The 17,932-nt window shown below is 37.1% G+C and overlaps 1 protein-coding gene across 1 annotated transcript in view; it reads right to left on the minus strand.

Annotated features, from left to right (window-relative positions):
* The window catches only part of RAPGEF2 (Rap guanine nucleotide exchange factor 2), a 188,508-nt gene that overhangs the window by 47,738 nt on the left and 122,838 nt on the right, over positions 1-17,932 (minus strand). Inside the window, exon 8 of the mRNA XM_082281475.1 lies at positions 2,247-2,378. Within this exon, the coding sequence (XP_082137601.1) occupies positions 2,247-2,378 (132 nt within the window). The remainder of the gene's footprint in view (positions 1-2,246; positions 2,379-17,932) is intronic.

The following is a 17,932-nucleotide window of genomic DNA, read 5'->3' on the forward strand; positions in this document are numbered from 1 at the left end:
AATTTATCAACTGCATGACAAGATGATGATCTTTCTAAATCATTGCTTTCTACTTAGCCATAATGAACAGAAGTCCACCCCACTGAACAGAAAAATGCCATTATATACAGAAAATAAGAATCAAAGGAATGATCCAAAGAACAATGATCATGAGCATTGCCTAAGACTTACTAAGATTGAAGTAAAAAAAATAACATGTTGATGATGTGGTTATGGTTTACTGTTTTTGAATAAACACTTGGGAGAGAATTAAAAGGCAAACAATTGAGAGAGAATGACTGGTCCACTCTCTTGGTTTAAAAAAATATTTCTGTTTATTGAATCCTTAACTTGGCCCTAGAGAATTCAATTTACAGCCATTTTATTTTGTTTTGGTTTGGGGTTTTTTTTTTGGCAGTACTTTAACCTAGCTTAATACTGCTACATTACATTCCTTTGTGACTGAATCTGAGGCCAGAAATTAATGATTGACCACAATTTGAGAAATCAAGTCAAACAATACTTGGTACCATTAAGTTAAATTCAAGAATTTAAAAACCTTATCAGTTTCCACACCTGAATTTACTATTTCCTTAATAAACATTCCTTCAAGTATATGTATTAAGACAAAAACATGATGTTGCATTCTACAGTACATGGTCATATTTCTGGATATTGATATGGACATAGGTTATTATTCATACTTTGACATTTTACAATTACACAGTTCTTGATTTCTGTGCCAAGTCACCTTTAAATGCGATATTAATTGCAGATTAATTGAAGAAATTTGATAATACTTTTAAGAATGGATTATGCATTATATTTGTAAATTAAGTTTAAAATAATACTCAAGAAGTAAATTTTCTCTGTGTAAATACTTCAGTAAACCATTAACTCTCTCCAAACTCCTTCACTGCAAATGAAACTAGTAGGAGTCATAGACCAGGTTGGCAACTAGAGAGAAATACTTTTCTGAGGTTTCTTTAGTTTCTTATGTTGTTTGGTTGGAGGTTTTTTAATTGCACAAAAATTCAATGATCTTTTTTACAGTTACAAATGTTTTGCTGAAAGTCTTTGCAAAAAATTTACTTCCAACTTATCTAAAGAGTAACTGTATGACTGTAACTACATGCCACATACAACTGGGCCTCTAGAGGTACTTGTTATCTTTCTGTTAAACTGGAAATCTTTGTAACGAAAGGAATGAAAATCTATATAAGGCTAGAAGAACAAAACTGATTTTACATCTTCACTCTCATGCTATAAACCTAAATCCTGTCTCAAAGTAATCCTGTCTTCAGAAGAAATTCTGACAAACATACTTGACTGACATATGCTATGCCTGAAGTATTAAGCTAATTTGATCATTTTGCAGAAATAAACCTTTGCATTATTGTAATTACTGCCTAAATTGAACTGGGACCTTTTTATAGCCTATCTTTCTTCACAAAAAAAAAGCCTATAAGCTTATTCACCTGAAGGAGACTATATTCTACAACTATGACCATAGCTGAACTTGTATGTATTTGCAGATATACTTTTCCCATTGTTAAAACGGCTACATTTGCAATTTCAGAAGCATCTCAAAAAAACATTATTCTTCTTCTAGTTAACAGTACTTCATGTTGAAGTGGTCTCACTACTTTATGATTGATAGAAATGTATTTTAATTGGATTTGATTCCTTCTTCTCAGAGTAACAAATTGGTACACTTTCCTATCAGGACAAATCTTCTTCCAATATTCCAAGAACGGCAAACATCAAGTGAAAAATGCATAATTCCTCATTTTATTTCACTTAGAACTTTTTTCCAATTTATATTTAAACTCTGGATTAGTTTAAGGCTGTTCCAAATGAACAGCACAGAGCTTTACAGGAAGAAGCCACCTCAGAAGTGTAACTTTAAAAAGCAACACCAATTCAACCTCCCCACCTTTCTGAGGATGGCCAGGAGAGAAAGCACTGCTGAGGTTGGCATCAAATTCCTACAGGGTGGGGAAATGGAAATATGTCCCTCAAGCCAGGCCAGCACAGGCTGCTCATGGCATATTTGTTTCTTCCCACCACTGAAGAGGTTCTACATTATGAAGCCAACACATGAAAAGCCTGAAATTATCACAATTCAAACAAAAAGTAGTTTTTTTGAAGTCTCTTGAGCACTTCTTCGGACAAAAACTGACAACAGGCAATAGCAAGGGCATTCAGCTACTAAATGCAAAACTGCTGGCAATTGCACCTCCCATGAGCATCCCTTCCAGTCTTACCTGGTAGATATCAGAAAGGCTGCTGCTTCCTGAATCACTAGTGATGCTACATCCTGAGTGACTAGATGAAACGTGGGTCACCTGTGGGTGGAGACTGTCAGTAAGGTGCAGCTTTGTGAAATCTGCAGGAAGCTATAGGTGGAGCAGAAAAAGCATCATTACAATTTGAGGGAGATACACAGCAAAATTAATTCAAATCATATATGTCACACTTTACTCTCTGCCAGTACCAACTAGATTGAGAAAATCACTGGGGCTTGAGAATGCAGTACAAAAATTTTGAGTTTTGCAGCTTTTTTAACTCATGCAGAGGTTATCAAAACACCACCAATTTGTTGCAAATATATGAGATTTAATACAAACATGTATCTGAGGACAAGTGAAGCAATATGCCAAAACTCTTCAGTAGCTTGCTATGGGGTTTGGATAGAATTAAAATGCATATGAATATTATGCTACTTCCAGAACCAATGGTTTCCTGCAGAATGGGAATTAACAAGGGAGTAAAGTCACATACTTTTAAAAATCAACAAGCACTGCTCTGGATTTGGTAAACTCTTTTGTTTCTCAAGTTGACAAAGTACATTAGAGACAAGGAAAATCCAAGTCACTGAGCTATCCATTATACTTTGAGCCAAATAATATGACAGCAAATAGGAAATGTGGGAAGATTGATATAATTACAAGGAGCTGTAATCCTGAAAATAGTTTGCTCATATGCAGTGCTGAATAATGAATTGAGACAGTATATTTGATCATTTAACAATCATTCACCAGGATTTGTGATGTATATTTTCACTATTGCTTTATGCCCACAGTTCCCATGAAAATCTTTAAGATCTGTAAAAATTTTGAGACAGCAGAAAGTGAACTTTGACAAAGTAAAATATTTGCTGTCTGAAGAAATATTTAAATGCTATTTCAGAGGCAAATTAATCCTCTCCCCAAGAAGCCTGCATCCCACAGCTAGTTAATAAAAGTATGTTAATGCATCAATTTTGGTGTGCAATAAATACTTCAATAATTTTAAGAAAAAAACTCTGTTCATTAATTTGTTTCAACTCAGACAAGGCAGATACTCTCATCTCTAAGGAGTTGTGTTTGTATGAAAAATGTCACATGCAGTGTGTCCATCCAGGTCAATTATGAATGCTACCTTGGCATTATTACCATTCTCCCTGGATGGAAATAAGACCTCATTCAGCATTAAGAGAGAATAAGCTGATCAGTATAAAAGGCTAGGAAAAAAGTCATCTCCAAGTCACAAGAGAGCGTGCTTGAAAAAATTATTAGCTCTGTACAGCTAAAGATACTGAATGATTTTACTGCTGTTTGCCTTGTTTAGTTCTGTTTATGGAACATGCCCTGAAAGAATCTTGGCTTTAGGCTTTGCAGTGAAAATCACAGACAACTGCAAACCTTAGTCTTACTTAGACTAACTGGCAATTCCTATTCTAATACATCTGAAAAGGATTTCTTCATTATCACAGAATGACTGCATCAGTGATAGCAAAAATGGCTACATATTAAATAATTCTTTCCTAGTGTTTTACCTGAAAGAGGGGCTAAAACCAGCAACCAGATACTAATAATCCTAAAAAGCTTCAGTAAGCCCAGAGCTAGATTTGATCTTCATCAACAAAGAAAAGGCAATTAACAAAAGCAATACTCTAATACACACAGCCATGAATACTGCCTCCAGAAAAATCTTGTTATGCTCACCACTGTTAATGATGTATCAGAAGGAGAAAATACAGCATTAGGGAGTGCATTATAGCATCTGTTGTCTTTGCTACTTTGCTTTTCAATCTAAGTTTGAATTATCTCATAATGGAACCATATACACTGATATTCAGGCCACTGTCAATTTTTTTTTAATAATTTTTGAGCCATTCTGCAAGTTAAGTACATATGCCAGAGGTAGAATGCAAGGCAAAATAACTGCCACAGCTTTTGCAATGTGTTGATGACTACTTCTCAAAGTAGTCTCTCATAATTGAAGCAGCTCACTTTTATTTCAAAGTAGAAATCCTACATATTATTTTAAGAGACAAGCACAAATCGTCTAAGATTCACACCTTTAATGATAATTTACACAGATATATTTTGAGAGTTTTACCTTTTCTAAAGCATTAACTACTGCATCTCAAATAAATATTAACTCCATAGGGAACTGTATATGAATACAGTGTGCCACCCAGCCAAACACGTTCAACTTTTTAGTGCCCTGCAAATATCTCCATGTCGTTAACAACAGCATTTCTTTTTTATCAATGCACAAAAAAAATTTTAAAGAACCTTTCATCAAAGCAAATCCAGTTAGTACATTAAAAAGTGAAATCAACCTATGTTTAATATAATGATTGCACTCACTGTTTTAAATGAACAGCAAGGATTTATGTTTCGCTACTGCACAGGCAAAAGGAAGAGGCAGGGGATTCCACAATAACTGATTGAATACACTGCAAATAAAAGCAAGCCTTCTGAATCTTTTTGGCTGTAGACAATCAGCTGAATGCTTGGTGATTACTGGTTTCAGAGTAACTCCTCAAGTCAAAGCCACGCTGCATGAGCTGGACTTGCCAAGTGGTGACAGAAGATCAGAAGCAGGCATTTTTCTTTAGGCAACCTAACTAGTCACTTTGATCCTAATCAAATAGGACTATTTACAAGCAGAAAGCACATGCTCACATCTTTGCAGAACACTACATCCCTGTGCTACATGCCCGAAAGCAGCCTCCACTTCAACTGCCCTACCCCCCAAAGTTAAGGTGAGAGACTGCATGAAGAAAAAAATAAAATACAAAAATTAAATAAGCTTAAACATTTACACTGTAAACTCAATGAAAAATGTGTGTGAGAAATACACACATTTTTATCTTAGCCACATACTGCTATTTACAATATTTAATATTTGCATTGTACACAACAGGGAAAAAAGTAAAGCACTGATGACAATGAAAATCCACATGTGCCTAAGTCTTATATAAAAGTGTGGTGGGTTGACCCTGGCTTGGCATCAGATGCCCACCAAAGCCACTCTGTCACTTTCCTCAGCTGGACAAGAAAGAGCAAATACAACGAAAGGCTCATGGGTAAGGACAAGGAGAGATCACTCACCAGTTACTGTCATGGTGAGACTACCAAAACAGACCCAATTTGGGAACAAATTAATTGAATTTATTATCAAAAGGATAATGAGAAATAAACCCAAATCTTAATGCCTTCCTCCCACCCCTTCCTTTCTTCCTAGGCTCAACTTCACTCACAAATTCTCTACCTCTTCCCTCGCAGTGGTGTGGAGGGGCAGAGAGTGGGGGCTGCAGTCAGTTCATCACACATTGTCTCTACCGCTCCTCCCTGCTCGGGTGGAGGACTCCTTACACTTTTCCCCTTCCAAAGAAGGCAGTCCTCCATGAACATCTCCAAAGTGAGCCCTTCCCATGGGCTGCAGTTCACAAATTCCTCTGGTGTGGGTCCCCTCTGGGGTAACAGTCCTGCCAGTAAACCTGTTCCAGTGTGGGCTCCTCTCTCCACAGCGTCACAAATCCCACCAGGAGCCTGCTCCAGCATGGGCCTTCCACAGGCATCCACCTGCTCTGGTGTGGGTCTCCTCCACAGGCTGCAGGTGGACCTCTATTTCCCTGTGTATCAACATGAGCTGCAGGGGTACAGCTGCTTCACCATGGTCTTCACCATGAGCTGGGTGAATCTCTGCTGGAGCACCCAGAGCACCTCCTGCCCTGCCTTCTGCACTGACCTTGGTGTCTGCAGAGCTGTTTCTATCACATTCTCACTCCTCTCTTCTGCGGCTGCCATTGCACAGCTTTTCTTTTCCCCTCCTTGATTAACTCTGTTATCCCAGAGGTGCTACCACCATTGCTGATGAGCTCAGCCTTGGCCAGCTGCAGGTCCACCTTGGCAGCAGCTGGCATTGGCTCCATCAGACTTGGGGCAAGCTTCTGGCAGCTTCGCACAGAAGTCAGCCCTGTAGCCCCACACTACCAAAATCCTGCCACACAAACCCAATACCAGCTACGCCTTTCATTCCTGGAGCACAACATTTGGTAAATGTTGCTCAGTTAAGCAGAACAAGGACAAAATGCAACATCCAACAACCAGCACAAAAAGCTGTCTACCCCAAACCGGGATATTTATATCTAATTTCTTACTTGCAGTGGAACATGATTAGAAAATAACAGCATGAAACTGCGCTATTATAACTCAGTGAAAAAGTTTGCTAGGAACCATCTCTGGACAGTTAACTTCACGACAATGGGTATGTTTGCTGTGCTACTATCACTTTATTATTAAATTATTAAGCACTCTGTGCTTGTATTGAGCTATCATCCTGTTCTATAGTTTAGTACTGAGTTCAGTATTTAGTATAGCAGTAAAAATAAAGGTTTTCTTGTTCTGTTTTGAAGCTGGCTAGATCTAGCACATGCTTTATCCACCAGACCATGAACAGTATGAGAAAGCCTAAAGACCTACCCTCTGCTTCAGAAACATCACCTACCACAGACTGACACCACCACAAACGGCATCAGAACTGAACTGTCACTTTTATCTTGTTTTCCATTTTCATTAAATGATGGCTAGATTTAAGAACTCATTCAAAGTAATAAGGATCAAAAGCAACTTTTGTATTTTACATAACAAGCACCCCACTAAACTACAGCTTTGCTGAAGCCAACACCTACACTATTTCTTAACTTCATTACTGAACACTGAGTCACCATCAGAAGGAACTAGCACACAGAGTAAAAACGCAGCAGGGTAATTTAGAAAAGTTAATGCATGATTTGTTCTTTCAGTAAATATAGTTCCAAAACACAGTATATGTACACTAGTTTAAGTAATTAATAATCATGAAAAGGGTCAGAAACTGTCCTGACAACCTAGTCTCAGCACAACCTTAATAAGTGACAAACATTAAGGTGATGTATGCATAGCTCTAAACACATGTAACAGGGACAAAAGTTTCTAATACAAAACATGACCCGATAAAATAGTTATGATCTAAGCCCTACTCTTAATTTGACAGAGGTGAAAACAGTATTTTATATTTATAATGTAGCTCTTAATAAGCAAGCATACATGCACACACACATTTATACAGATGGCACACACGGATAGAAACCAGAGTTAAAACAGTACATCTAGGAACTCCCGATTTTTACCTCTTGAAAACCCTAAACCAAACGAAAACTTAAACAATTATGTGAAACTATCTTAAGGGCAAAGACATACATCCATTTAGAACTGTACAATACTGTAAACCTTATCACATCTTCCTATCTTTAAAGCACCATTTTATTACTTCCACCCTCAAACTGAGTCACCATGTTATGCATGCAAAACTAACAATTACTTTGCTCTGAATGTGTTCCTCCTATTTTAAGAACACCATTATTTTCTCCTACCCTACAGCATGCCTTTCATTACAACAAAAGGCATCTTCTATTCAAGAAATCACTGGACTTATCTACTAATACAGTATTTTTAAAAAATGTTTAAAAAATTTTGAAAATGTTTACTGGACAAGAAATGGCAGTCCTTGGATATGTATAGCATAAAAAGGTATGAGAACAGCCAAAAAAATAAGTGAAATTACACCAAAACCTTTTCTTTCTTTCAATAGTATCCCTTTTTTTCTTTTATTTTGAGGGTTTTTCTTTTTCATTTGGAGCTTTATTTTTTTAAATGCAGTTATATGTGAAAACAAGTATTAATGCAACAACATGAAAGACAGACACAAGAAAGTAATTTTAAATTACAAGACAAATTCTGGCTGGAAAGCTTCAATATACCACTCATTTTAAGGCAAACATATCGGCAAGCCTTTTATAAACAAGGTCTTCTACTGGAGGCTGCTCAGCACTTTATGAAAGATTTATAAAGCCTGCAAAGTGACTGAAGTACATCTGCAAAAAAGATGGGATTAAAGAGCGCCAAGGTGTAACATTCTGTTATGCAATTCCCAATGAATGATTTTATACGTAATTAAGCGCCACAGAGACAGGCTAAGCAAGTAGACATAAAACAACACAAACTATCACCCTTATAGCCTCTATTTCCACTTTCTGAAACTGAAGACACACAAGCAAACACTGATTCTTCAACGTCTAAACACATGCATCTGAGCACTTATTTTGTAGCAGCTCTTTGCTAATAAAATAATGAAAGCTATCATATAATAAAAGCCACCATAATTTTTTTTTTTTAAATGTTGGTTATTCCTTTTATAGGCGAAACACTTAGTCCCACAAATCTAAGTAAGCTACAACAAACTTATTTTGAGGTTCTGTCTTTTTTGTGAAGGGAGAACAACAGCAGACAAATAAAATCACTACTGTGCCTTAGTCTTTCTCATTATTTTTTTCCTCACCAGGATAGAAATTCTAAAATTTTTATTGCACTACAAACATGTAGATCACCAAGGCAGTATTCTTCAGTACTCTATAAAATTATTAACACTTTATTTCAATATTTTATAGAAACACTACTTTTTATATTAAATGTTGGTACATCTGCTGTATTTTGTATTTTAAAGCTATGCCCACATTTATTGTATTTAATAAGATAAGGAAGAAATATTTGTAAAAATGATGGGCATTCATGAACATGCTATTTCAACATAATTCTTTCACTAACCAAGAGAGACATCAAGGAAAACATTTTTATGGTTGAGTGATTTTAAACACAGCACTCAATGTAAGTAATTACAGAATAATAAAGTACTTTCTATCGATTCCATCTACAGACCTGATGCAGGCTGACATGTCCACGCAGAGTAAAATTTAAACTAAAAGTGGAAACTCTATACAACTAAATATAGGATGCAACTCCCATGGAAGCAGGATTTCCTTGCACCTATGGGTGGAAAAGATTGAGACACTTCTATGTACTTTCTATGAAAACATCTGCAAGACTTAAATAAAAACCTTCTGGCTTGAATTATATCTTCTGTATAATCATTCACTTTACACAACAATACCCCATGTAGTTTGAATCTCTACAGTTTCCTCGAATAGACATCTTTCTATGAAACCATGAAATTTCATGGAGACCTACTCTTAAGAATGTTCTTCATCTTGAATCCAGCACAAGACACAACCTGTGTTCTGAAAACACTGCATTTAGATACTATTGCTGTTAAGCAGTTGCTTGTATACAAAGCCCACAGCAGAACACCTCTAACAGAAAACCAAACCAAAAATAAAAAGAAGGAAAGAAAAGTATTGCAAGGATCTTTCATGGCAAGCTTTTAATACTTTCCTCCACTGGTATTTTGCTATAGCTGGCCTCCCAAAAAAAGCTATTCAGAGATTCAAGCTAATGCAATGTGAGGTGCTGGTCTCAGGGAGAGAGCAAGAGAGAGTGAATGCACAGGAACTTCATTTTGCTCCCCTTACAAAACACACACTGACTGCCACTTACTGCACATCTCATAGCTCTCAGCAGCTAATCCTATGAGCACTTCATGCATTCAATCCTTTGCTTTAAGGACTATTGACTTCTGCAGAGGCACAGGGGTGGTAAAATTTCAATGGGTGTCTGGGGAATGAAGGAACTCTCAGAAGCAACTCTTTTTAAAGGAAAAGTAAGAAATGCATCACTGAAACATACCCATTCTTGTTTAACTTAACTACCTTCTCTGTTTTATGTCCGAATGTGTTAGCAGTTGTTCTTCCTTCTGGAAGTATTTGAATCAGAGATTCAATGCAGCATTTCATATTCAAAAGTGTCTTCTTCAGAAAATCTGGTGTAAACACTATTCCTTCAGGAAACACAAATGCCAGTTTATTGGCAACAGCTCAAATTAAGTGGGGGGAAAAAAAAGAAAAACTGTTTTATACAGATGTTTACAGTGCTAGTGAACCCCAAATACAAAAGAAAAAACAACAGGATGGATTTGAACTGAATCATGCTAAACTAAACTAAATAATGTTAAACAGTTTTCGGAAGTTTTCCTCAGATTTCTGAAAATCCAAACTCAAACATTTATAACATATTTACAATGAACAGAATAAATATGCAAGATCCAAAGATTTTTATTTAGCATTTATGCAGAAGCCTGTATCAGAAAATATCTGGTAAAAGTATAGTTTCTTCACTGGGCAATAAAGGATAATTCAGTACTTTTAAAACATGGACTCTGATGTCCTTAAAGTTACAGCAGTTCTGCTGCGAGGATCAAGCTAAAAAGACTGTTCTACAACTGTTTTGACTGTGGATATACATTTAAGTACTGACAACTCTTTGACATCCTTAACCAAATGTAGAAACATGGTCTGGTGATTTTTTTTCCAAACAGTGCAGTGGAAGTGAAACCTTCCTGAAGAGAGTCAAGCAAGATTTTCAAATTTGCCTCCTTTTTTCTTTTCTTTTTAATTAAGTATCCAGTATTTTATATTACTTTGTTTGCTTTGTTTCATAAAGTGATCAGATTTAGGTCAAATCCTATTCTTAGCCACTTTTGCTTTGAGTAGCAGAATTCCTATTCCGGTGTATTATGTCTGCATATGTCCCTATATCATAGGAGTCTCTGTAGGGACACAGCCTATCACTCCTGGTAGCACCCTGCTGTCCCACCAAGCACTTGCATTTAAGTGCCCTGACAGAGCCTGCACAGCCCACACCCTCTCACAAACTAACAGCTTCCCAAAAACACTGAATAAAACTGGAAAGGGAATTCATCTTGTGGAAATCTACATAATGATAACTGACAAGTAGGGACAGGCACTCACTGATGACTGCCTTTTAGGTTGAAGGAAAGGCTGTTCCAAGGCGTTTCAACTGACTTCTGAAATATCTCTAGGGAAAGAGAGTAGAAAACTGAGCTCAGTCACTGAACTTCTGTAAAGGCTCCCTATTATTTAATATACGTGGAGGAGAAATAAAATAACAAAGCCCAGCTTTGCAGAGATCTCTCTCTTGGGAATAACTGATTTTCATACTAAGAAAATGTATGTTGATTTTTTTCCCACAATAAGTATTTCTAAACACTTCCATTTGTGGCTGTTTGGGTGTTTAATATGCTGAGAACTACTGCTGGGTTGGAAACTAAATGGCCCACTTTCAGGGCTTTTGGAGGCTTGTAAGGTTAAATTTTGAACTCTGTGGCCTATTACAAGCAACTGTGGGAGAGGAAGGAACAGAGAGCCTGGTCACAAACTTTGTTTCCACAGGAAACCAGACAAAAAATTTATGCCTAGGGACATAAAAACAAAAAAAGTTCAAGAACACTTTATGTGGGCACATATGTTTACAGGAAATGTTAGTTCAAACATTTTCAAGGAAGATGTTTTAAATCCTGCAGAATATTTTAAATAAATAATAGAATGCTCGTGTGTATCTCATTTACAGACTCAATCCGGATTACTTACACAGCAGCCTCACAAGGAGACCTGGGGGGATGCTAAAAAGCAATTACACCAGCAGGGGTAAAAATGATGGCACCTGCACCCAGATTTTCTTTTCAGCTTTAAAGCACCACTCAGAATTTAAAAACCACAATAGAAAAGTAAAGAGTTTATCCCACAGGTGAAAACACATATCCTGGGCACATCTTAAGTGTTAAAGCAAAGACCCTGTGAAATGCCTACAGTTCCAAGTGTTGAAGCCTCCCCATCAGGAGGGCTGCTCTTACACCACACCATGTGTTGGTGGTGGGGTGTGTTACACCTGATCACAGAATACTTCATGATTACAGCATTCTAGCCAATCTAACAAAACTCAGTGAAGTTTTTCAAACATTCATGAAGTGATAGCTCAGTTTTGAACTGCAACCACTTAATCTGAACTACTGCACTTTAATACCGAACCACTCCACTTTAATACTGAACCACTGCACTGAATTTTACTGCCCTGAGCTAACTTAAAATAGCAAAAGAAATCAAAGTTAATTGATTCTAGAATAAAGAAAAATAAATTAAGGGCTACTCAGGTAATTGTTTTGGGTTTTTTTAAGATGAGATGTGAAAGATGGATATAGAAAATATCTTAGAACTCCCCTCTTTCCAAGTGGAGGAAAAAAACTGTTGGCATCACTGTGGAAAAAGACACTGCTGATAAAAGAGATGAGCAGTAGGAAAAGATGTGAAATCACGCACTTTAAAACAAAAACCAACAACCTGGAAAAGTCCCTGTGAGAAATCACTGTGAGAAAGTTTCCATGTATCAGCTGATCAGAAGGTGACTGAATTGTTCAGGTGATGCAGCAGAAGGAGAACCCAATACGATCACAGCATGCATCCTCCAGAAATACAGTTCTGGGCTCTTCTCCACGACCCCAGCAGAGACCTTATTTGGAAATGTTGCACACATTCCCAGCTGTGTGTTTTAAATAAAGATAGCTTAAAGCCATACACATACACAGAGTCAGAGAAAAATCACCAGGATTATCAGAAGAAGAAAAACTAATACTTGACAAAGTGCAGGAAGAGCACAGCTTTTTCAGCCCACACTGAGAGAGGGTATGATCACTATCCAGAAATAGAAAGGAGGAAAAAGAAGTATTTCCAGTAAAAGGCAATGCAGGTGTAAAGCCTAATGAGCAGGAAGCTGAAAGAAGGCTGCTATCTAATGAACCACAGAGATTCTCCAAATCAGACTCCACAGGAGCTGTGGCAGAGAAGCCTTTCAGACTGAAGCGAGACAAAGTTATGAGTGTGCTGCCCAAGTGTGTAATGGCAGTGACCCAGAAAATCTTTTCCAGATCCATGTCACTCATCCAAGCAGAAAAATCTGAAGTGAGCCTGTTGTTTCGTACACTTATTGTTTCAGAAACAGACTAACCAACAGAGGAAAAAAGACAAAACCCAGCATGACTAACATAAAAACATTTTAGGTTTTCTTATTGGTAGCTTCTAAGTATTCTGTACACTTCCAAGGAAAATTTTTTAAAGATACAAATATATAGGGAGCTCCCGTGCACAGATGCAAAAACTGAGCCTTGCCTCTATAAAACACCGTATCAATTGAAAGAAATTTGATGAAAATTTAAAGAGAGACATGACTATTCACAAGCAATTAAATGAAAATTTTGTTTGAAGCCTGAAGGCTGCGGCCATGTCAATGCCACCCTTGGAGTTTTAACCAAAGGATTATTTTTGCTTTAGAATATCAAGGAATAGTTCAGGAGAAAAGTGGGTGGAAGTTTCCTTTATTTTCCTTGTCTGACAATGAAAGATGCACACTTTTGCTTCACCTCTAACAAAAAAAAGAACACGACGAACTGAAATATTACAAGACAAATAGCACACAAGTGGACATCAAAGCCCTTGCTAAAGCTTGTTTTTCCAAATATTCTGATTGTAGCAATTTTTAATATAAAGCAAAAATGTATATTGCCATAACCACTAGCTTTAGCTTGCTAATTGCACAATAGTGAGCACTTCAAAACAATGTTACAATTTTTTTTAAAAGTTGGGCAACTAAAAGGCAATTAATTTTGATTGAAAATGGGGATGATATTATTTTCAAAGGTGAATTTTAGAAGAAAGATTGCTTAAAAACATCTTAAAAGTCTGTAGATAATACTTCTGAGACCAAGGCAAAGAGTAAAAAGGTTTCATATTTGCATTACAAATAGTATAGGTAGCCTTGCTATTTTTCTGGCTAAGGTAAAAATAGTACAGTAACAAGATAAAATATTTTTTAACAGCAAGCATTTCCCTTTATACATGACTAATGTTGCAAAAGCTTGAAATAGTATGATTTTACCGTAACTATGATTTTTTAATGCTATACCAACATGACTACTAGTCAAACAGCTTTATTACTTATTGTATAAGTTTTGCAAGTGCAAACATACGCCATGGCAAGACAACAGCAGTGAATGTTGCTGTAACACTCCAAGATGTGCTTGCTACATTATTTTACACTTTTCCTCCTATGGCAGTCAAAGAAAGTTAATGAAACTATGTTACACTGACCAGTTAAAACTTTTAAAACCTAAAACCTTTTAAAACTGTATGTGCCATCATGTTTTTCTAATACCTCCATAGTTTCTATTCTGTCACACAGAGCAAGAGTCCAGCTTCTACAAACTACTACAACTATTTAAAACTTTGGGCAAAAGACTTACTAGTGTGTGTTCCCTGTGATCATAGGAAGGGGGAAAAGTAAAGGATCATTTTTCTTCTTTTCATTGAGGAGTCTTTAGGAAGTGCAAAGATGTTCTCTCAATTCTGGAGCACAGTGCAGTAACAACTGTGCAAAGCCATTTAAAATTATTACCACATATCAACACAGAAGCATCTTTTATATTAATAGTATCTTCAGTAAATTTTGAAACAACCTGCAGAGCTTTTCTTTGTAGTCGAGTGACATTTACTCAAAACAGTGATATCTAACACTAAATTTCATTACCCTCCCACCTCGGGGTTTGTTTTTTTTTTTAATTGCCTAATTTTTACAAATGTCCACAACTACATTATAAGATAAGCAAAACAACAAGGTCCCGTATGGAGCCTGTTATAAGGCTGCTTTAGAGTAAGTAGACATTGTCAATTGAAGCACCACGTTATTCTGCTTAAAATGCTGACATTCATATGTGACTTTCAGAAATGTGTCTATTTGTGTCCGTGCAGGTGTGCACACAGAGTCGGAATCGTCCCGTACGGTCCTGCCTCGCGTCAACAGCATCCTAAAAACACAACCCATGTAACAACTTCCATATTCTACTGACACCATGAAATATTTCAGTGGTGTTCATTTAGGAAGAGATTTTTACATCACAGATTGCCAAGCTGCAGAAAAACAAGCAGTACAGAAATCAGGTTGAAATACCAGGACTAATAACTGCCACCCATTCTACAATCAGTGACATTCATCGTTTTCCTCCCATCTACCAGATGATAAGCTTTAGAGACTCAGGGTGTGTGTGCACTTACATCAACTACTGCATTAGGTCACCTTGCAATGACCACATAATTTTAGAGTCAAACCAACTGCTGATTTACAATAGCACTACAATGGTAGTAGTTGTTTGCTGTAACATATGGTACAAGAGATTTATAAAGCTGTTTTCATGAAACTGGTAGACATTTTAGTCATTACTACATTAAGCACGTTATCTCTGGATGCTTCACTGAATAAAACCCCAGCTGGAACACTGATCTTCACTTAAAACAACCCTAAAAATAATCATGCTACTCTAACTCAGGAATTCCTAAGTTTAGTTTTCCCTGGGTACCATCATCACAGAAGGAATACTAATGTACAACACTAATGGAAGTTGCAGGTGTAGGAGTGACATTTAACTGCCTAAACAACCTCTTCCTTCAACAGGAAACAAGTAGATAACTAGATTTTCTATATCCTACTGCTGACATGCACACCACTGTTTGGGAAACCACACTTTAGTGACCACTTATTTAGGAAAAGCAGCTGTATTCAGGGACCTTGGAAAATATCTGCTAAATGGAAATTTCCAAAATCCTTTACTCTGAAATGCAAGAAGTCTCTAATGTTCTCACAAGACACATAAACACCCCCTTCCAAAACAACAGTATTACCAACTATTAAGAACCTGATTTGAAAATGAGCAAGATTGATAGGACAGAAATTCCCAGGGTCAGACCACAAAAAATATTTGCAGAAGTCATACATCAACAGGCAAGGAGAGGTACACCTAGCATACAGACTTCCACAGTTATTAAAAGAAACTAACACTGTTGCCATTTTAATTTGGTTTTCAGCCTGCTCCTGCAGCTGTGAACAGCTTCAGTTTTAAAATAAAACATGAGTCTTCTCTGCTGCCTTAAAAAAAAAAAATCCAGTTAACAACCTTTCCCAGACACAAAGTTAAATAATTAAGTAGCACATTTTACTACGGCTCCAAAATCCATAAATTCATGCATTTTCCTTTTCCTCCTGGTTCCTTAAAAGTGAGGACAACAGAAAAAAGATCCTTCTACATTATTTATGTATATTAAAAAAAAAAAAAAAATCCCTCTATAGTCAGCTTCTTATTCAAAGGTCAAAAAACCCAGCTGAAAATCCACTGGTGATGCAGGTCAAGACTGAAAAGACCAGTGAGACACATCCAAGTCTAACATCTGACTCTTTCCTGAGCAATCTAGCAGAGAAAAGAGCTACTGCCTGCCAAGAAATTGGAAAATACAGGTTCCTTCTTTTCCTAGTTTGTTATCAGAAATACATCAAGATTTAGAGGTCAAGTGGTACCTTGACTGGTGAAACAGCACAGGCAAAAAGTGTTTTGAAGAACCTCTAGGTGTTCACATGTAGGAAAAAATACCCCCAACAACCTCCCCCCAAAAAACCAAAACCAACCAAACAAAAAACCAACCAAACAACAAAAAAAAAATCAAACCAACAACCAACCAACCAAAAACCAAAACAAAAAAAAACCCTCAACAAATCAAGAGCACAAAAAACTTACTTGAGAACAAGGCTGATGGTTCAGCAAACCTAGGATATAGCTAACTAAGAAATAACTCCCAAAATTCAGTTTAGATTTCCCAAAATCTAGATTGATTATTTTTTTTTCAACCATCACTAAATACATTTGGGTACAATGTCCCTCATCACCCCGTTTTCAAGCCATCAATCCCACCACCAATAGTATAGGTAAGGCCCAATTCTGCACCCATGTTCTCTTTTTCAGGCATTCCCATGCTCTTTCAAATCGTCCTGCATTAGACCTTCCTGACATTCATGCAACTCCTACAGCATTTGGCAGGCTGGCAGGCACACAGCAGCAGACATGCATTTAGGAAACAATGCTATGGATGGAGGCCTAAGAGCACAACCCAGCTCCCATTCTTCTTGCTCTGCAGGAAGAACAGCAGCACGGAACAGTACGAGCCTATTTTTAACGATAAAACAAGCCAACATGACTACACACACAAAGGGAGACCCACAAAATAGAACAACGTCATTTTAATGAAATCATTCTTCAGAGAAGGAATAAAAGAAGAAAGCTTTAAACCAATTTTTCTCACTTGCAAGGTCACGGTTTGGAGTCAAGCTATAAACTAATAAATCCTACCTAGTCTGTTTGTCCAAACAACCCAGCACACAGCACCTATGCTTGCAAGCAAGTGACAGGCTGCAGTCAGATAAAATGAGGCAATATTTATAGACTGAGTGAAAGAAATCCCAGGTTGAGGTTTTTAACCATCAGGTTATTGTCTGGGTTTGCAGCATGGTTCCTGACTGTCCCTATGCCTCTGAAGATCAGGCAACTGCAGTTACGAAGAGGAAGCGTTACTGTCACCAAACGCTGGCATACGGTCACCAGCCAAGCCTGGGACATTTGAAATAAGTCATCTACAGGTAGAAAGCTACAAGGGCTACATGGAGCTACATTTTATGCCTGCCACGGCATTTGTTAGCTTATTAACAGCTCCTAAATGCATATATAATGTAATACTTTGCTCTTCTCCTGCATTCTAACTCACAAGCCTGTTTTTCCTCTATTTTGAAAAGCAGCTGGCTCTTGATCCATGTTGAGAAGCTGGAACTGAAAGAGAAGCCTGGTGTTAAACCAGTTTGCATATTTCCAGTCCAAAAGAATTGCCATCTCCATTTAAGAGCTGGAAATGCCATGGAGGTATGCATACATTTGAGTGTAAAGAGTCACAAGCGTTTTCACGTTCAAATTAAGATCTTCACATTTTGTCAAATGGTTCAGAGCTTTCTGCTGTTTACAG

This window comes from Coloeus monedula (assembly GCF_965178545.1).
Source record: "Coloeus monedula genome assembly, chromosome: 5".
Taxonomy (NCBI): Eukaryota; Metazoa; Chordata; class Aves; order Passeriformes; family Corvidae; genus Coloeus; species Coloeus monedula.